Source organism: Talpa europaea, assembly GCF_964194135.1.
Source record: "Talpa europaea genome assembly, chromosome: 1".
In the NCBI taxonomy this organism is placed as follows: domain Eukaryota; kingdom Metazoa; phylum Chordata; class Mammalia; order Eulipotyphla; family Talpidae; genus Talpa; species Talpa europaea.
The window spans coordinates 151,683,233-151,705,689 of record NC_140073.1 but is presented as its reverse complement, the minus strand read 5'-3'; the positions used below and the strand labels follow the sequence as shown (position 1 = coordinate 151,705,689).

The 22,457-nt window shown below is 38.3% G+C and overlaps 1 protein-coding gene across 1 annotated transcript in view; it reads left to right on the top strand.

Annotated features, from left to right (window-relative positions):
- SPHKAP (SPHK1 interactor, AKAP domain containing) overlaps positions 1 to 22,457 on the top strand; it is a gene marked incomplete at both ends in the record, with an annotated part of 85,041 nt that overhangs the window by 35,935 nt on the left and 26,649 nt on the right. Inside the window, 2 exons of the mRNA XM_084227861.1 lie at positions 18,363 to 18,422; positions 19,962 to 20,096. Coding sequence (XP_084083987.1) covers positions 18,363 to 18,422; positions 19,962 to 20,096 — 195 coding nt within the window. The remainder of the gene's footprint in view (positions 1 to 18,362; positions 18,423 to 19,961; positions 20,097 to 22,457) is intronic.

Below are 22,457 nucleotides of genomic sequence, written 5' to 3'. Positions count from 1 at the left end.
CAGAAGACAATGGGCTATGCCATATTTGTGGTGCAAGAGCAAAACTGTAGGTATTAAAAAAATCCTTTCACCTTTGAGGTTCATTTTTGTGCTGATATTCTATAATTTGAATTTACTTCCATTACTATGTTCTTCCTAACTTTATATGCATGTGCTGCTTACTGGAACTACAGTGGCAACTGAGCTGGACATAGTCTCTTGGCAAACTATATGTTGAGAAAGAGAGAGTGAGTGAGAGGGACAGGAACAAGAAGGAAGCAAGGAGAGAGGAAGGGAAAGAGGAGCAAAAGGCAGGCAGGTGGGTTCAAATAAAATAAAGCCAGGGTCAAATATCTGGGGAGGTAATTCTTAAATAATTCAAGATTAATTTTCTCATGGACATTAACACAGAACATGCAGGGCATTAATAATCATGGATTGGAGATTTTATCAATTAACATCCATTATGAAAGATTTTTACATTTAAATACTCTTTTTAATCACAGCATATATTTACAGTGATTTTTGCATTGCTAACATATCTTTTCAAATCATCCGAAATACAACCTGTCTTAGTGCAGACAACTGCTTGACATAGGGTCATAGGAGCAGATTATGGAAACTGACCTTGAGGTTAATCTCCAACCATTCACCCTGGTCTACCAGACCTGTGATGTTTTGCAAAATTAACATAGAGCCTGCTTTGATTTTTTTTTTAAATTTTCAATATCATCTCTAATATTTTACAAAGTGGCTGTCCCTTAAGTGATAGGTCATTGAGTTCATTCTTTGGTCTTCTTGTTGGCACTATATCACTGCCAACTTCAGACCCAACATTATTGATTTTATGCTTTAAAAAAAATTTTAAGTGATCATAGTTATATCTGCTAAAGTAGCATTTATTAAAATCACTCACAGAGGGGCTGAGGCATGTCAACCTTCCATCCATGTGATTCTGAGGGCAGTAGGGTTGAGCTTAATGGATAGAATGAAGTGGTCACATGGCAATGGTTGTGGAGCTCACAGCACAGAAGAAACTATGTGATTGTTGAAGTGTTGCATTTGAGAGGATTGTGTTACAGCTGAAAACATGGGCAATATATTTACATGCAGAGATCTCAGATGGGCCTGGCATTTGTGTACATAACCGTGTTTTAGTTTTTTCTGGACATTAAGTAGTCATTAGTAATGCATTTTTTTCTTGACTTCACACCTAAATTTTATTGACATGCTTCTGCAGTAGTCATGCTTCTGGCTGAATTATAACTGGAAAACTTTCTACATCCTCCCAACCTGCATGGAATATCCACACACCCGGTCAAACGTGTATGTGATTATCATTGGTGTAGACTTGTTCTGCCCCGTATAATCATAGGTTACATAGTACCTTTTGGGGACCTCAAAACTCATTGTTCTTGCTTTATTCACCCTGAGTATCTGGTTATAGGAAGCAATTCAGAGATAATTCCCAATTCAGTAAGGTACTCCCATGAGGTACCCCTTGCCTGACCACACATCCCAAGGAGGAAAAGATAGCCGCCCAGACACAAATGAGCTGTTAGGCATTGGGTCAGATTTTTCTCTCCTCCAAGCTAATTTTATCATCAGTAAAACAAACTTCTTTGACTAGATGCCCTCAAAGTTTATTTCCATCTCTGAAAAGTCTTTGATTCTATAATTACCTGTTGCGGTTAGTATGGTGGCACCTCAAGCATAAAGCAACTTTTCATATGCTCACGGACCCTGTGGGTCAGGAGTGCAGACAAGACACAGGCAATGGTTCTTTCTGCCCAGTATTGTCTGGGACTCAGCTGAAGATCAGCTCTACTGGGCCTCAGCTAAGCCTGTCTGAAGGCGGAGGCTGGAATCATCTGATACTCACTTATTCATGTCTGACATCTGGGCTGGGAAGATGTCCTCCTGCATGTCTCTCTATTTTTCTGTAGTCTTCTGAGTGTTTTTCCAGCGTGGAGTCTTTACAGCAACAAGACTTAGGTAGTGGTTTAGGGTTCCCAAGGGACATGTCTCATGTACCAGGTGGAACCTGTATCAACTTTTATGGCCTGTCTTCAGATGCACCAAGGTAATTCCTACTGTAGACGCAGACTCACCCAGACCTAAGGGTGAAAAACACTGATCCCATCTCTTAATGGAAGAGTGCTAATACCCAATTATTAAAAGACTGTGAGAAATGGCCTATATTGGAGAGATTACCATTGAGAACTGCAGGACCAAATCATGCAAAAGTAGCTTCTCTATATGGTTCATCTAGTATGAATGGAAGTGATCTATCTTCTTAAATTCTAGAATAGGAACTACAAGGTCCAATGATATGCCATCTTCAAAAGAATCACTTTAGTTTTAAGTCTTTAAGTAGGCTCAAAATGAAGAGAGAAAAAATATACTCCAAGAAAATAGTGAAAAGCAGTAGTTATAATTATATCAAACAAAATAGAATTTAAGCTAAAAGTAATCACAAGAGACCAAGACGGTCATTCTGTAATGGTAAAGACAAAATCATCAAGAAGATCTAATAGTTATATATTTAAGTACCCAACATTGTAGCACCTATACATACAAAATCAAATATTAATATAGCTAAAAGAAGAAATAAGGAAATACAAATGAACAGGATAAAGAAAATTAAAAGGAATAGTTTAATACTCCACTCTCAACAATGGATAGATAATCCAGCAGAGGAGCAGTAAGGAGCCAGTGGATTTGAGCCTCGCTAAAGACCAAATGGATGTACCAGGCATATACAGAAGAGCAGCTGTGACACAAACAAGCGTGGACAAACAGAACTTAGAGGATACAACAAAAGCAGCTCCAGGAGGAAGTTTTATACTCTAAAACTCCAGAAAAAGATCTCAAATGGACAACCTGACATTCAAAGAACAAAATAAAAAATGAGCTATGAACATAGAACCTAACAACTTGAATCAAGAAGAAACAGAAAACGTTATTAGACCAATAGTGAGTAAGAAGATTGATTTGGTAATCAATAACCTCCGAATACAGAAAAACCCAGGACCAGATGTCTTCACTGGTGAATTCTACCAAGCATTTAAAGATCTCATGCCAATCTTTCTCCAACTTTTTATTTAAAAAAAAAAAAAAGATTTATTTATTTATTTATACAAGAACCAGGGTACAGGCCAGATGCGTGGGAGGGTGAGAGGATTCACCAGAGACAGGGTGGGGAATAGAACAGGCAGACTGATGAAATACACTGCTGAGGGGAGCAGCAGGCAAGACAGGAGAGGTCTGCCGTGCCGTGTGGGACCTTCACTAGCCGGCAGGGATCGAACCTGCGTTGCAGAGGCTACAGACAGCTTCACAGTGCTGCGCTCAATCGCCTGAGCCACCAGGGAGGCCCTTTCCATCTCTTAAAACAGAAGAGGAGGGAACCCTCCAAATTCAATTTACAAAGCTAACATTCATCCAACTCCTAAGCGAGATGAGGACACTACAAGAAAAGAGAACTACAGAGCAATTTCCTGATGAGTGTAGATACAGAACCTCTCAATATAATACTACAGAATACTCAACAGGAAACCAAATTCAACAGCACCTTAAAAACATCATACACAGCAACCAAGTGGGATTCATTCCTGGGATGCTGATGATTCCAGCAGTGCTGGTGACACCTGTTTTTAGTGGCAGCTGTGAAGTCATAGGCACTAAGGTAACAGTAGCAGTAGCACCCAATCAGACACCCTATGACCTGATCTGGATTGAATCCAGCCCCTCAGCTTCTTGTGACATTTTAAACAATTTTCCATGCTTCATGAGAACTTCTACCCTCTGTTTTTATAAGTTACCCAATACTGATGTAGTAAATTTCTGTTTGTGTTAGTCAAAATCCATTTCAGTTACTTGTATTCAAGAACTCTGGTGGTCACAGTTTAATCAAATATTAAATGATTTTAAAATAAATTTAATAATTGCCCACAGGGTATAACATATACTTGGCACAATGTATGGGGGGTGACAATCTAAAGATGAAAAGAATTCAAAATGTTCCTGAATTTTATTCCTGGAGGAGGTGGCTTAAGGAACCCCATGCATTTCCTTGGCCAATTCATATTTCAACCAGCAATCTTTTTTGAGTCAGGCAGAGGTGGGGGATTCTAAACTGGCCAAGCTTGGAAACCATAGAACACATGAACCTACTCAAACATAAAAATTAATCTTAAGACCAAAAACCACCATTTTAAAATTTCAAAAGATAGATGTTCAGTAAAAAAAAAAAACAGTCATTATAGAGATGAAATGTGTAGTTGAGATAAAGCAAAGAAATATCTCAAATCCCTATTTTAGAAAGTAAAAGCATTCAAAAGTAGGGAGATAGATGGAAAAATCTAACAAGAGAATGATAAAAAGCTTCAGAAGGAGAGAAAGGAACGATTAAAAAATAAAGCATAATTACATAATAAAAAAGTAATGTTTACCTGAACTAAATATACATAGACCTGCAGATAGAAATAGTCCACCAACTTATAGAAAATGTTGATTAAAAATATAATTGGGTCTCCCCTGGTGGCTAAGGCGGTTGAGCGCAGTGCTGTGAAGCTGTGCGCAGCCTCTGCTGCACCGGTTCGATCCCGGCAGGCAGGCGAGGGTCCCACATGGCGCGGCAGACCTCTCTGTTATGCCCACTGCTCCCCTCAGCAGTGTATTTCATCAGTCTGCCTGTTCTGTTCCCCGCTCTATCTCTGGTGAATCCTCTCACCGTCCCGTAAATCTGGCCTGTATCCCCGTTCTTGTATAAATAAATAAATAAATCCTTAAAAAAATTAAAATGTAATGAAAAATTTAGTGTGGACTGAATTATTCTGTTAAAAATAGAGTGAAAATAAGAACGGGAGGTCCTTGTACTTCTTCCAAAAAGCAGGTTCCGATATTATACTTCTTAGGGAGGACAACAGGAGTTTAAAAGAGCTCTATCTACACCCCTGGCACAGAAGCAATGAAAGGGTGCTCCCACATATTGCTGGTGGATATTTAAATTGTTCCAAATACTTCAATAGAACCAAATCATCGCTTCAAATTTAAAGTATGCATGTACTCTTCCACCCAGAAATCCTGTTTTTTCATATCGAACCCATCACAGTAACTGAAAATAAGAATCTCCGTGAGACATTCCCTACAGTGGAAACAAAAGAACCCACAAACCCTAAGCCAAGTGACTCCCCTTATGCACCAGGATGTCATCCTAAAGCCTGCACTGGAGCTGCTTGACTAACCAGCAGAGGGATTTCCAGAACGTATTGTTGAATGAGAAAAGTCAAATAGAAAAACAACAAAGAGCTATAATATCATTTTTAAAAATCAATGCCCAAACCCTGCAAATGTACATATATAGATGCACACTGACATATGCTGTATATGAAGTTCTTATCCCACAATCAGGGTGTGGAAGAAACAGGGACTTTACATGGAAATGACAGAGAAAGGGGTAGATGATTTAAGTAAATGGAAGGCTACTGACTTTTGCGTGTTGATTTTGTATCCTGCCACTTTACTGAACTGATTGATGAGTTGAATTAGCTTTTCTGTGGAGTTTTTGGGGTTCTCTATGTATAATATCATATCGTCTGCAAATAGTGATAGTTTGACTTCTTCTTTTCCTATTTGGATTCCTTGGATGTCTTTCTCTTGTCTTATTGCCCTGGCTAGGACTTCCAGTATTATATTGAAAAGCAATGGTGAGAGTGGACATCCTTGTCTTGTTCCAGATCTTAATGGAATTGCTTTCAGCTTTTCACCATTGAGAATGATACTGGCTGTTGGCTTGTCATAGATGGCCTTTATGATGTTGAGGTATGTTCCTTGTATCCCAAGGATTTCAAGGGCTTTTATCATGAATGGGTGTTGCATTTTGTCAAAAGCTTTCTCAGCATCTATTGATATTATCAATGGAAGAAAGAATAGAAGAGGAGAAGGGGAAGGAAGATTACACTTCCCTTTATCCTATCCCCCCACCCAAATAAAATACACTCTCATGTGTCTTAAAAGCAGATAAATAAAGCTACATTAAGGTGTCCAAGGTGCTGGGGAATTGTTCACACTTTCCCAGCTCTGCTTCAGTGTGATATGTTACCACCAAAGATAGGAATGAAGGGGGTGGGATCACAGGAAACGCAGCTTTATTTCTGGTCAGAGAAGACAATGGGGAAAAGTAAATACCTTAAGCAGATTTCTGAGAAGATGTGATTTTTTTTTTTAACCCGTAGTGTAAAAAAATAGTAAATCAATACCTAGATGAAGCTAGGCACAAGAATCCTGGGCGGGTACATAAACCCATTAAAAGACCAATACATAAAATCATAACCTAGGCGTAATATGTGCATTATAGAAAAATCTGATGCCTCTTTAAAAGAAAGTGTTATAGGAGTTACATGACTTTTGAGTCCAGAACTCAACTACTTCATCTTTAACTGGTAATTGATTTTCATCAAGAATGAAACTCATGGTAATATTAAAATCCAAAGGAATAGAACACAGAACTCTAGAAGTGAGGAAAAATGTTTGAAGCTCTACATTTTAACAAAGCTCTTCTAAAAATGTGAAAAACCCAAAATTAAAATTTTAAGGTGTTCAAAATAATTAATTCCAATCTATTCTAACTTGCATGAGCAAACATTTTTTTTAAATCTGTTTGTTCTCAAAGAAAAGTGCAGATTTCCATCTTCTATATATTTAATAACTCATGCTGTAATTTCAGCAACTATGTGTGTATATTTATAAATAATTCATACAGGTCTCTGAGTAAGCCTTGCATCAGTGTCTTCTTTAAAATTTATTTTTAATTCTTTGCAGTAGAAACCTTTTAAAATGCAACCTGACCTGGTTCCAGTGTATGAAACAGAGAAAACAGAAACAAGCCTCAGTGCTCATTTGAAGTCTTGGCTTCCCTTTTGAATGACATTCACTCAGGGCTTGTACCAGATGACCTTACTACGTGACAGAAAGCAAAGGACTGTCTGTCTCTGATTGTCTCTCTGTCTGATGGCTCCGTGGTTCAGCCTGCAGGGTGGACTGTCATTCTCTAAGACAAGATGATTTTAATGGACCATCTGAAATCCAGTATCTCTACTTCCCCAGATTTCTAGTCCCCCAAGTACTGTTTGAATGTAACTTTATGTTTTGCAAGCCCTGTTAACTTGATCCTGAGTGTCTATAATTTTCTTTCATTGTGGGATTTTAAGAATATATCTATTTTTAGTATTATGGGAAGCACCCATCAAAATTTCTAGCAGGTATCAGTGAGCCAATAGGTTTCCATTAATTGAGCCTAGATAGTGCCCAAGTGTCTGCCTTCTCTTAGTTCTCTGTACCCCAGTCCAAGAGAAGCTGCCCTCATGTCATCACACTATGAACAAAGTCAAGGTTATCAAATTCTCTCAAGATATACACTATGGTTTGTGCTATCAAAGTCATATTCACAGGGCTAAATTTTCAAAATAGGTCAAGAATAACGATCTTGGAAATGTTTTACAATAAGGAGCAAGCTTAGCAAAGCAGTACAGGTGGATAAAGAAGCGAAAGAAAGGCTAGTAGACAGGATCATGCCTTAGAGAAAGCATATTTACAGTCTCTGAAGTATGATCCCTTCAATTTACTGGTTTTGTTTAAATGGGCACTAAAAAACAGTAAGTGAATTTGAAGAGACTGTCTGTTCTGTTTGTGCTCTCATGAGAATTTATCATGGAAGAAAAAGTTCCTGTAGAGCCCTTGTTCTGGCTGAGAAACGTGAGCCCTTTTGTGTGGACACAGGAATGCGTGTGATCCTCTGGTGTGAGCATGGGCTTGGCACAGCCCCAGGCTCTGCTGCCCACAGAGCTGAGGCTTCAGGTCAGTCTCCAGCCTCCTGCTCTGGTCTGTCTGGATGTGAAGAACTTTGCATCTGCGGAGTCAAACAGCTTGACTATGGCTTGAAAGGAGACAGAGGGTAATTGAATAACCTTTTAAAAGAAGATAAACTTCAAAGAGGCCCAAAATGCTATTTTATAGAAAACCAATTACCTTGCATCAAGAGGCCGGAGCAGAGAAAGGCGAGGCTGAGAGGTGCAGAGAGAAAGGGAGGTGACTGTGCCAGGGTCAGGTGTGGGCACTGGGATCGCGTGTCCTCGAGGTTTCTAGCACAGGTAGATTTCAACTGCAGAATCAATCATGTTATGATAGAAAATCAGCTGGTGGCAAAATATAAAGGAAAATATGGGGGTGAATGAAGCATTTGGAGCTGCTCTGGCTTATGCAATGATCTAATTATTAGAAGTTAAGTGTTTCTCTTCCTTCTGGTACTACCAGAAATCTTAAGTTTTTTCTTTGCTTTCAAGGGCATATTTGAGTTCCACCCTGAGGTATGTCCTAGAACCTAACCAACAGGGGTCTCCTGAAATTGAGGGGGCCATTTGAAGCTTCACCCCAGGGCTCCTTAGTTCCTCCCACCTGAGTCATTCCAAGGCAGTCTTTTCACAAACTAATGTGACTTCTGCAAAACCCTCTATTCCCCAGTTGGGTGACTAACAACTCCTCATTGTTCATAGCTCAGCTTAGTTGGCGTCTGGTTCTCTCCGAAGGGATGCTGGAACTCTGAGGGCGGAGCTGGGTCTGTACAGTCACAAGGTTCCGTTTGCACATTCTGTGGAGCTCAGGCCAGGGTGTCATCTTTGCAACCTGGGTCTGTTTGTTCTGTGACAGATGCCTCCTGAGTGTCCCCTGAGGTCGCAGGTTCAAAGGACACCCCTCCTTGAAGTCTATGTCCTGTCTCCGTCCTTCAGAATTCCATCTTACAATTCTACCATGACTAGCAGCACATGTTACACAGCACACACTTTGCACAACCATAAGCAATAGCCTTAAGGCAGGACACACAAACAAAACCTGGGGACTGGAGGGTACCCCAAAACAATGAAAAAAATCACTGACAGGAGTAGAATTCTCATCTGACTCCAGCTCTATCTTCTTTTCAGCCCTGGCTCCTCTGGCAAGGTGTGATACTTTTATTACTTTCTGTGGTGGAAAATAGTTGTTTTCAAACACGAGTTCTACCAAATCTGGGTAGACCTATTTCTTATATTGAAGATCATCATTGAAAGGTTCGGCGCGGTAAAGAAAAGAAGAGCCATGCTAAATTTCTCGAAGGGGGGACGGGAATTTACTGCGCCCTGGGTGGGATTTACGGACCCAAGGTGGGGGTCGGTGAAGCCAGACTCATTGCCAGGGAGAGGCAGGCTTTTATAGGGTGAGGAGAGGTCAGGTGGGAGAATGGGTTTGCATGGCGGAAAAGATTCTAGGGTGGGGAGGGGTTCATTGTCTGAATTTTCTAGGCAGGCTTCTGCATTCCTGCCCCTAGGTAGGCTTCCTGGTAGGCTTTTGCATTCTGGCCTCCTGCATTGACCTTTCAGTCATTATCTGGGAGAATTATACAGTTCTGGTGGCCCAATGTTGTGTTTAGATGTTAGCACTTTGGATGCTATATATTAGTAATCTCCACAACACTTCCTTCACAGTTTAAATACTAAGAGAGAAATTAGGCAGTATTCATTAATTTTACATGCAGTTTAATATCATCCAGAAAAATAATTTATAAATCTGTCTTCAAAACTACAGTGTGGGAATTATTTCAGTATATGAAAGTGAACTAGGTTATTTCTTCCCAAATGGCATCTCCAAATTTGTAACTTCCCAGTGACTAGATCAATGAGCTTGTGTATTCTGACAACTTTCAGTGAGTAGATGAGCTGTCTTGGCAAATGAAGTGGTCAAATCTTCAGTGCAATCATGGATATGTTGCAGAAATAAATTCTAGCCTTTACCCAGGCAGGGAAAGAACAAGCCATACTTCAGGAATGGTGAGATCAGGAGAAGCTTTGTTACTCATGCATGAGATCTCAGACCTGGGTAACCCCATAAGGTCTGAGCACCTGTCTAGGGACAAAGGGTTTCTTTTATACATAACCATCTTACATTGATAACTTCCGGTCAGTAAGCACAAAAGTTTGTGACAAAAGACAGGTTCAATCAGCCTGGCTGGCGGCTGGCTGGCCTTGTTAAAATGTAACCTCCGTTAGGTAATTTCATCTAGATAGGCTTTAGAGAGGCAAAACTTGTTGTTTACATTTACTTTGCATTATTTACTGCACCAGACCTATGACTCTTTTAGCAGGAAACAGGAAAGATTTCATTTGATTAGCAGTTCCTTTTCAGATACAGGAATAAGTTTGAACTGTTCAAACTCTTTAGCACTTTATCCCCAAAACACCAAATCTGTAGAGTATTTCACACCAGCTCATCCAGCAACCTCTCTTTGACTCAAGCTACAGGAGCATATTGATTCAGAGATTTAACGGCTATGTTCATAACATTGTCCAGTTTTAACTTTTTAACCAAAACAAACAAAAACTAGCCCATAATGAACTTTCTACATGAACTGAAATTCTAGAATTTTTGGAAAATGTTGCCACCGTGTTTGTTAGTTTCATAGTAAGTTTGTGACACACCAACCACAGCAGCAACACCGCCTTTTCTAGTTTTGAGTCATTGGCAGTAAGCTATTCAACTTCTCTCAACAGCATAAATCCTTTCCTGATATTCTGCCAACTAAACCCAACAGCTTTTGGTTAAATCAAATGACCATAATCACTAAGAACAAAGATAATTAACTGAGTGGTACTACATAGACAAGAAGATAGATAGAGATAAATACAAGACAGACAGACAGACAGATAGATAGATGATTGGATGATGATGGATGGATGGATGGCTGGATGGATGGACGGACTGATGGATATAAATCTGTTTTTCACCAGATGCTACAAATAACTTTTCCATTTAAATTATAAATAAAATGTTAACAACTATTTCAACATGCCAACCAATAGTATTTCCAGCTAGAATTCAGTTTGTAAAGCTTATTTTTGTTCAGCAACACGTAATTTCTGCCACGCTCATAATTTCTTCTGCTGTTTATTAGACTTTGTTTAATAAACCTGTCATCTGTAAAAAAGCAATTGCCCAGACAAGTTATTTTCCCTAATGCATAACTAATTCCACAGACGCATCATTTGTTTCACTCCCATCCAAAACAAAAGCTTTTAAATTTTCAACCCTTTTTTACAGCTCACCAGCTGTTTCATCACATGTCTCTCTTTATGCCTATGTAATTCTTTGTGAATTAGCTCACAAAATCATTTTTTTTTTCTGTTTCTTTTCTATATGCTTTGTATCTACAACATGGAGATCCAGTACTCACTTTCACAAAGAAAGGGGCTCTATATCATTTTTCTTAAAACTCACTCTTGGTATTTTTAATTTTCCATTTTTAACAAATGCGTGAGTATAGAGACATATTTCTCTACTATTAAGTAATAGCATGCAGAAAACAATGACAAAGGACTTTATCTGAAGGTAGTTGTTGTTATTATTATTATTATATTATTATTATTACTATAACCCTGGCTTAATTTTTTTTAAATCCATATAAATTTTTCTCATGCCTACCCACATAGTCATCAAGTCCTCTCGAGTCTGCCTCTGAAGTGCATTTTCACTCCCTTCCAATCTACTGCCTTGATCACTTTTACTCCAGTAGCCAATTATTTCATTTTACCTATCACTGCCAAAGTAATCATCCCAATGCAACAAATGAACAAAAATATATTCACTTAATAACTGGCACAAATTCAATTCTGGGGATATCTTTGTTGGGATAAAAATGTTTGAGGTATTTCCATTACGTATAGATGATTAATTATATGACTCAATCACCATCTCTAAAGCCACCCTTAATTTGAAGTAAAATAAAAAATGTATAAAACCAAAATAAATAAAGAGAATGGAACAATGGGTGAATGATGTCATACCTTTAAGAAAGTGGAAAACCAGTGACTAGGCTGTAGCAGAGCTAAGGACACTGAAAGTCTTCAACTCACATCTCGAAATGATTAGTAGTTAGAAATTACTAATTAAAAAGTATGTACAAACATGAAGTTGGATGCTGAAAGGAGAGATATACTTTGGCAATGATCATAAAAAAAAAGCTAAAACTCAACTACCTCTTGGATTCTACATAAGAGGCCACTATTTTACTTCATTGCATTCATTCATTATCATTCAGCAGCTAACAGAGTGATGGGTGCATGGTAGGTACTCAGTCAATACTTTTAGAAAAGATTAGTGCAACTTAAGTTTTATTCCATAGTGGTACATGGGGTAAAATCACAGCACTGAAAACAGTTTAAACTCAGATACTAGGGGATGAGATACTCATAGTCCCCTTATACCACCAAGATCCAAGAATGCTGGAAAATATACTCCAAGAAAAATTGGAAAATTTCTTTGTGGAGAAATGGATTGATAGTGAGAAGGGAACAAATGCACACTGACAGCAACAGGGTCCTCCAAAGATGTGACTGGGCCCCTCCAGTCAGCCTGCAGAGCACTCCAGGAGTAAGCATGCTCAGGACTCCCAGTCTGTTTTCCTGGTGCATCATTCTGAGATATAAACACACAGCAAGGGAGACTCTTGTTCCAGGAGGAACTTGATTCATCCCTCTCCAAAGATCACATTTTTCAGTAGGGGGAGGTGACAAGAGAACGCATTCAGCACCAAGGAGTCAAGAAATGATAAAATAAGAGTTAAAAAAAAATCTAATCCTGTGATTTTTAATTTTTTAAGTTACCAGGCGAAATTTGAAAAAAATAATGTGTCCATGGAAACAACCAAAATATCCATAAACTGACCAAATGATAAAGAAAATGCAATGTATCCATATAATGAAATATTACTCAGCAATTATAGCAAATGACCTATCGATAACACTGTGCATGATGAACTTTAGAAACATTATGATTTAAAAACCAGCCACAGAAAAGCATGATTCCAGTTTCATTAAATATCCAGAAGAGCAAACATATACAGATATAAAGTAGCTTAGTGGTGGCCTCAGGGTAGGCAAATTATCTGGAGAAAATGGAAACTGACTGCTAATAGATACAATTTTCCTTTCATGAATGATGAAAATATTTTAAAAGTGATTGTGGGGCTGGCTGCACAGCTCTGTGGATACATTTGAATCCAAACTATGCCCTTTAAATGCATAAATCACATAGTATGTGAATTATATATCAATCAAGCAAATCTTTAAAAGGGAGATTTCAAATAAATCTAATACATTCTTTTTAAAAAAAAAAGATTTATTTATTTGTTTGTTTGTTTATTTATACAAGCACTGAGTATAGTCAGAAGCACGGGAGGGTGAGAGAATTCACCAGAGACAGAGCAGAGTACAGAACAGGCCAAATCTAATACATTCTTTATTTGAAAAATGTTTACTTGGGCCTCCCTGGTGGCGCAAGGGGTTAACCACCCCACTGCTAAGCAGTCTGCAGCCTCTGCAGCACGGGTTTGATTCCTGACCGGCCAGGGAGCAACCCACATGGCTAGGCAGACCTCTCCTGTCTCGCCTGCTGTTCCCCTCAGCAGTGTATTTCAGTCAGTCTGCCCGTTTTGCTCCCCGCTCTGTCTCTGGTGAATCCTCTCACCCCCTGTATCTCTGGCTTGTGCCCCAGCTCTTGTATGCATGGATAGATAAATCTTTTTTAAAAAAATGAAAAATGTTTACTAGACATTGAATATGTGTCCTTTTGTTCAAAAAGAAATCTTTTAAAATGACAAAAATTATGAATAAAAGGAATAAATATCTTGCATAGCACACTTTAAAAAACTTAGGCTATCAATAAAATTAGCTTGATGTAGAACTAGTTAAAATATCTGTAATCATTTGGAAATATCTGGTATCTCTTTTCACAAACTGCTTGAATTGTTATCCCCAACACAGCACTTCAAAATTTTATAAAATATTGACAATAAAACAATCAGAGAAGTTTGACCATCCCAAGTGTAAACAACACTGTGTATTTCCTTTTGAGTGATTGCTGTAATCATTCGACACAGTAATAACTGGATACAATGCAGGATTTTTCCAAACACTCAAGTGTGTTCCAAAGGGCCTGACAGGCTATGGCATAACAACACTGATGTAAAAATTACCATTTTAGTTGTCATCAGCCCAAAGTACTAATCAGGGGAAATGTCTATTCTTCAAAAGCTAATTTTGGTCAGGGTCCTGAATCTAGCAGAAGTCTTTTGGTTGGGGAAAGAAAGGAGGCAATTTTTCCTTTGGAGGATTTGTAGATCAGCATTTTGAGACCATCAAATTAAGAGTTTCTGTCATCGCCACATGGCCAGATGGCTGCATTGTTAGGAGCTTCTGCAGAAGGCGTCCAGCTTCTTCTAAGATAAAGTTTAAGTACATATTTGTTCATAATCAACATTCAAATGCCCAGATTTTAAAGGCAAACTGACAGCAGGCTTTTTGTTAACATTTTCTAAGCAACTTTCCATAAGAATGGTTTCTTTAAATGGTTTTAGATAATTTCAGGAAAGATGAAAAAATACCCAGCACAGGAAGTCAAACATCCCCCGTCCTCCACTGAGTCCCCACGGCCAGAGCCTTCTGCAGGGTGATCTGCCCTGAGTGGGTACAACAGGCTAAGGCACCTCTCAACCCCTGCACTGGATGATCCGAACTTCCAAAATGTTCACTGAGATGAATACACCAAAAAAAGGTAAATGTCCACATGCAACATGAGCTTGACATGCAACATGAGTTTGACCTTGACTTTCATTCCACTTTTTTTCCCATGAACCGCCATACCTGGGCAGCTCTCCTGCCTGCCTGTGACTATGCAGGTGTTTCTTTTCACAAACCTGTCCATTTCAGGGGTGGCTCTTTCTGTCCACTATGTTGGTGCAAGTAGCCTTTCCTTTTTTAATAATAAACTTGCACTTTGAATATTAAAAAAAAATCCTGGACCTCCTTGATGGCGCAAGGGGTTAAGTCTCAGCGCTGTCAACCTATCACCAGCCACTGCCACATGAGTTCCATCCCCGGCCAGAGAGCTGACTCCACATGGCATAGCAGACACCTCCTGTCTCCCCGCTGCTCCCCTCAGCAGTGGATTTCAGTAGATCTGCCTGTTCTGCTCCCCACTCTGTCTCTGGTGAATCCTCTCACACCCCTGCACCTATGACCTACACCCCAGTTCCTATATATATATAAATAAAAATAAATCTTCAAAAAAATTTTAAATCCAAATCTATATTTTTAATGACATAGCACTACTGTTTTTGTCTGACTCCATTTGTATTGAAATAACCTATTTATTAGTTACCTCACAAAAGTTGCTGTGAATGAATTACAATCCATTTGTAATTATTTACTTATTTCATTAGATGTCAACCTCTCTCTTACCAAAGTAGAACCTTCACCAAAATATATTTTATACCACTAATGAAATTTCATAGTGAATTCATATTTAAAATCTGCCTACATGGTCCTCCGTTTATGAAAAGGGGCTTGTAAAGAAAATAAATCATTGAAATAGCTTGACTAAATCATTCATGATAATAAATAGAGAAAAGAGCATATTGCCTATAAACATTTAAATTTGCTGTACATAAATAACCTTAAAGAATATTTTATTACATATGTAAAAGTCAAAAAACATAAAGTGGCATCATTTTGTCCATACTGTTAATTCCTACATGTCATTTTCAAACCACAACAATAGGAGAAATACATATGAATTCAAAAGTTTGTGCAACTAGACTTGTTTTGATAAATAGGTAGGAAAAGTGCTGTTTGTGTTCTTTCAACAAGGGTAGTGTTTCCACCTATTTTCTAGAATTCTACAGATGGGCCGAACAAGGGCACGTGCAGACACAACACTGTGTGTCCTGCATGGAGGGACAGGAGCTGCTGTTCTGAGAACTGTCTTTTGTGTACATTTATTGATGCTGTGGTTCTCAACTTTGTACTTTTTTCTACTTTTTAGCAAAACTATTTTCAGTGGACAAAGAAGTCAATTTAAGTCTTCTAAGAAGTTACAATAGTGGGATTAATATTAGCCCAATTAGACTTCTCTCTAGTTCTTTATCGCTCTCTCTCTCTAGATATATATATATATATGTGTGTGTCAATACACACACATACATATGTGTATATATAGATTTAAAGGGTTATATACAGTATATATCATGGCTATATCAGAGTTAAATCTACATAGTTGTATATTGTTTATATACATTATATAGTTTATTATACTATAGCAGATATATATTATATATACAGAGTATATGTAGCAGGGCCTCCCCAGTGGCGCAGCGGTTGAGCGCTGGGTTGCGAAGCTGCCCGCAGCCTCTGCGGCACCAGTTCGATCTCTGGCTGCTCCCCGGCCACTGGAGGAGGGTCCTACATGGCGCGCAGACCTCTCCGCTGCTCCCCTCAGCAGTGTACTTCGGTCCCTCTGCCTGCTCTGCTCCCTGCTCTGGCTCTGGTGAATTCTCTCACCCTCCTACGCTTCTGACTGTACCCAGTGCATGTATAAACAAACAAACAAATTAATAAATAAATAAATGAAAATACATGCCTCTAAAAAAAAAAAGAGTATATGTAGCATAGTATATTATATACAGTATATGCTATTTGTATTAATTTAATCTGTATATAAACTACATACAACTGGCATATATCTTTCTCTGTATATAAACCTTTATATTCTGTTACATCTTTATTGGAAGAAAACTTTGTTTATTGATCATTTGGACGACATTCATTAAATAAGGGAAATAATTCTACACATATTTGTCTGTGCATGAATAAAGTGGAGCCACTTTCTGAGTAATGGACAGACATTTATAAACAAGCGTTTACTCGTTCTACCAAATACCAGGCCACGCTGAACACTAAGAATCCAGTTCGAACAGGGCCTGCCACATGAACTGACAATCTAATGAGGGTGAAGGGAAGTAGACTATGGTCTAGAAAGGCAGGAATGTAAACTCCTCCAGCCCCTGTGGAAAACAGTAGGGAGGTTTCTCAAAAGATTAAAAATGGATCTGCCATAAGACCCTCAATTCCACTCCTAGGTGTCATTCCAAAGAAAGAAAAGTAGGGACCTCCCTGGTGGCGCAAGGGGTTAAGACACAACCTATGAAGCTATCCGCAGCCTCTGCAGCATGAGTTTGATCCCGGGCAGGGAGCTTTCCACATGGCACAGCAGACCTCTCCTGACTTGCCCGCTGCTCCCCTCAGCAGTGTACTTCAGTCAATCCTGCTGTTCTGTTCTTTACTCTGTCTCTGGTGAATCCTCTCACCTTCCCCCCATACCTCTGGCCTGTACCCTAGTTCTTGTATGCATAAATAAATTAATCTTTAAAAAAAAAAAGAAAGAAAAGTAAAAGTTTGTGAAACTCAAAAAAAGTCTATTAATCCTACTAGAGTAAAACTTTCTATTATCTTTAGGGGAAAAAAATGATGTTTTAAAACTTTTGTTATGTGAAGAGATGATTAAAGAGAAACTAAACATGTAGGAAAAAAGTATTCTGGAGGTGTATTGGGTAGTTACAATGTTACAATGTTATTTTACTGAAAGTTGTCATATTTGTGCTATTTGCCAGCCTTTTAAATTTGAGATTTGTTGTGATTTCTTTGCTCTGTCTAAATAGATAAATGTTCCACTTTCACTTTTCATTTAGAACTATCAATTTATGTTATGCTTTTTCATAAATGAGGTCCTTCAAAATTGTAGGTATCAAACTGTGAAAACCTGGATTATCACCTTCCACCCAAAATATCCTAGTCATCTTTCAAGAAAATGTCTTACCTGTTTGAAATTTTAAGTTTTCTCTTCCCTATCTCCATTTTAAAGCCCTAGTAGAATTTTTTTCTATGTGATGTGTTGGCGATTTAAATCATAACAATTTTTATTGGCTAATTTTGATTAAGCATTGTGTTTTATACATTAGATAACTAAGAATGAGGGAAACTCTACAAGAGGACATAAATTAAAAATAACAAACTGTGAAGCAAAGAGAATTCCACTTATCATACACTCTATTAAAAGTGAGAGGAGAAAGAGAGCAGGAAATGAGAAGAAAAAAGAAGGAAGAGGAAAGAAGTAATGGCTTTAATTATCAGCATTAACCTAAAGGGTCACCATCTTTTTTCTTCATGAGGTCCTGGTAACTTTATAGTTCTGAAGGTTCTGTTGGGTCTGTGACATCGGATCCCTGCAAGGAGACTAGGTTTTGTCTGTTGAAGCTTAAAAGGAAGAAAGTACTTTGTGAAACCAGCAGTGATTATGACTCCAGTGCTGATCTACATCCAAGGAGAAAATAGCTGTTTCTATGCCAGATCCTCTGTATAAAATGTGTTTGGTTCTCAAATCATTTGTCCCAACTGATTCCTGCTTTTTTGGAGAAATACCACCAGACTTCACTTCATGGACTGCTTTTGCTCCTTTCACAGGTCTGCTTTGTGAACCTGGACGTAAACAAGAATGAGGGCAGTTGTGAACACCTGCAGCAGGTAACCCTGGAACTTGACAAAGGCTGGCTGCACTAGGGGGAGACTCCCCACCCCCCAGGACTTCATCTGCAAATAATGAGGGACTTTTCTAATCTATTCTAATGACTTTGTCACAGTCCATTTCCCTGACTTTACCCACCACCTTCCCAAGCACTTTGCCCTCCTTATCTTTGTGAAACCTGCTTTCCCAAGTGGACAGACTTGCTGTCCAAACAGAGGCTTTCCCCCACCCACCCAGCCCCCTCCACTGCCTTTAAAGTGGTTTATTCTGCTCTCCCCTTCTTTGTTCTCAAACACCCTCTCTGATGGCTTTTCCCAGGTTTTCTCAAAACCTGCCTGATACCAGAGTCTCTCTTCCTCTCAGGTTGTTGCCTTCCTGCTTCTTTCACCCAATGGTTTATCTCTTACCTGATAGCCCTCCCTTACTTTCCCCTGGGGCTCAAATCTTTGCATTTTGCTGCGGCACATATGCCAGGCTTATCCAAGGTTGTGAGGATCCTAAAATAAATCCTTCACTGCATGCAATAATTTGAAGACCCAGTCTGTCCCTTGGAAGCAAAGCCTGTGGATACAATGGAGAGAATTATTTGGGTGTGACATGATTATTGTTTTATGCACAAAATGGAGATGGCTGCAATTCACTGTTCAGTGTGTAATAGTCACATCTGAAGCTTCATTAACAAAAATAAGTAGACCTGCAAATACTCAGTTATTCTTATAATACTTTCTTTTCAATGACGCTGCACCAGAAGTTTCTCAAACCCAATGGCCCAAAGAGATTTTACATTATAGATTTTCACTGGGTTCCAAATATCACTCATTGTTGTAGTATGAGAGGAATGTTCAAAAGAACTTGTATATATAATTTTATTTGATGGAGTTATGGTGCAGAGTCCATCAAACAGAACAGGAAGGGTCACAGAATGTTGGCATCCTGAGAACTGTGTGTGATTTAAGACAGTCTCTTCTGCTGACCTAAGAGCAAGCACTTTGACACTGAGTTAGCTACATAAGCTTGGGCAAGGTACCAATCTTCTCTGGATTATAGGTTACTTTTGTGTAGAAAGGACATAACAGTGGTACCTAGAATTGTAAGGCTTAAATGTGGTGGGTTGTAACCTATGTGCAGTCTTTAGCATCATACCTAATACACAGAGCAAATTTAAAGTCACTATTTTGTTATTATTGGCTTTATTAGAACACATGGATATTACTCAACAAGTCTTTTATTCAAGGCCTTAGGAGGAAAAACAAATTCCTAAACTACTATCTGTATCTGCGGTATGGCAGTAATTATTAAATGTTTACTTTGGAAAATCTATAAGAAAAGAGTTTTAAATATTTACATGGAAGGAGTTTTCTATTCCAATCCAAGCATTTGTGCTTCAATTTCGCACCATCTATTAATAAAAATCTTAGTAGATTAAAAATCTCAAACTAGTTAAATGAGTATATTACTTTTGAAGTAACATAGTTTTGGTGTAGTATTTTGGAAATGAAAAGAAATCGTCTAAGCTAACAAAGATTCTTGCTCTACAGAAACTGGTCAATGTTTCACCAGATCTTCCAAAACTTATTAGCTCCATGAATGTCCAACAGCCAAAAGAAAATGAAATTGTCCTTCTAAGTGGGTTAACATCTGGAAACCTCCAGGCTGATTTTGAAGTTTCACAGGTAAGAAATGTAAGCACTTCTAAGAAACCTGTGGTCAGTTCTCAGGATAAATCAAGTCAAATGCCTCATAGATGCTATACATAAATTCCCATTGCAACAAAATGAAAGTGATCTTTGTATTCACGAATGCCTTCATGGGTATGTCTCCTAACTATTGATCAAGTTTCCCTTATATCACTCCTAACATTTATTATCTTTTCAAGTGCAACACTTAAACTAGAATAGACACGTTACACATTGACTGGCAGCTTGATTTTCTACAAATCTGCTAGATAATCAATAAGAGAAGTGTCTTCTGTTTTGGGAACAATACCAGTTTTTAATTCATATCATGTATTTCTAGAATCCACAATATCTTTTTTCGGATGTTGTTTATTTAAGATGTACCAAACCAACCCACCTAATAAATAGAGAATAGCAGTCCCAAAGATGAAAGGGAATTTCCAGGAATCAAAGAATGAAATTCCAGAGGAAAAGAATGTTACTAGAAAGAAGAAATTACAATATTTTTATTATCACTCAACCTATTAATGTTGACTGTTATTAGATACACAATAATTTTTAAAGAAAAATAAAAATGGTAAATTGTTTAATCAATTTATAGAAAGATATATAAAAGATTTCTAAAGGTCACTATATAGATTAATTTTCTCAAATAAGATATAATGATAATGATACACACACAGCTACACATTAAAATGAGGAGCATTCGTTTTTCTCATGTGTTGTTCTAGTCTTGATTAGCAAGTTGAGATGGGCTGTGTGTTGATTTTTATGAAGCATCTGGAGCAGAGAAAGAAATGGTGGATGGGCTTGTGAGTGTTTGGAGAGCTTGAACTATTGAAGAATAAAAAAGATGATTTAAACATTTTAGATTTCTAGATAATAAAAAACAGAAGTGTCCTCTGTTTCAGGAATAATACCAATTTTTAAACTCATATCATGTGTTTCTAGAATCTATAATTTCTTCATTCTGGGTGTTATTTATTTAAGCCAGCCAACCTAATAAACATAGGATAGCAGTACCAAGATAATGATTTGACTTGTCAAACCATTCTTAGTCTAGAATAAAATTTAGAAATCTCAGAATAACTTAAAACCTTAACAAAAATATAATAACTACAAAAACCATTAGTCAAGTTAAATGCCAAGTGAGAAATATAAATAAAATCAGTTATTTTTCTACAGAAAAACATTTTTTTTTTCTGAGATGCTTATTCTGTACAAGAGTAAGCTTTATCTGTGACTGTGCTTTCTATGAGATGAACGTATTATGTGACTTGAAAGGACCAATTAGCCTTTTTGTGCCTCTGACTTTTCACCTGTCACAAAGTAACAGCACTACAGACCTCGCAGAAATAGTGTTTGCATTGGCATTAATAAATATGCAAAACACTTAACAGATTTCCATAAAAAGATTTCCATTAAAAAAATAATATCTGCCATTATTTTGCAGGCTACATTTTTAGGGCTTATTTTATCTAGGAACTTGCAGGATTCTTATTTACTTTCAAGAAGATTGTTAAGAAAAATCTATTTTCTTTCTACACATACCATAGCTATGTAAATTTGCACATTTAATAATAGCTCTCCTCTAAGTCTGTCGTGAAATACTACTTAACTATTCATGTTGATTTGTCAATATCCCTTTTGACTCAATCTGTTATAGGACAGGGAGAGGGGCAGCCCAAACCCCGCAAACCTGCCTATTCTAAATGGGTTCTGCCATCCGCCGCATCAACACAAAACATAGGAGACTTTAATGGGAAGGAACTTTAATACAATTAGGAAACAATACAGGAAAGGCAAATAATCTAGTTTCTAAATGAAGCACCCAAAGTTACCCGTCCCCTCGTGGGTAAAAGTCCATCCAAATGGGATTGGCCCAGAGCAAGGCCCCAAAGCCTGCCACAAGTCTAAAGCATCTTCCAGTGGGGACCCTCAGAAAAGGGTCAGAAACAACCAGACAAGCCCGGAAGGAAAAGAGCAAAATCAACATCAAGATAAAAGCTGCCATTGTCACCTCCCCATGGGTCTCACCCACATCTGTGTCACCCAGTCCATGATCAAAAGACAAGCGCAGTTTCTTCACGTGTCTCTAGGCTCCATGTGCCTCCTCCAGGTCTCCTGGTTCCATCCTGCTTCCTTCCTCAGTCCCTTCTGCAGCTTCTCCTCTTCCTGCTCAGCTCCACCCTCCCTTGGGTGGGGCAGGGAACCTCCCCCTTTCCTGGGGACCACCCTGTTACACTACCACAATATATGTTGTTTATGTCATGTGTATTTAATCTGAATCGTATGAACTGGCCAATATTCAAGCCTGTTGACCTGTAAATATGGCAACTTTATGTGGTTCAATCATGT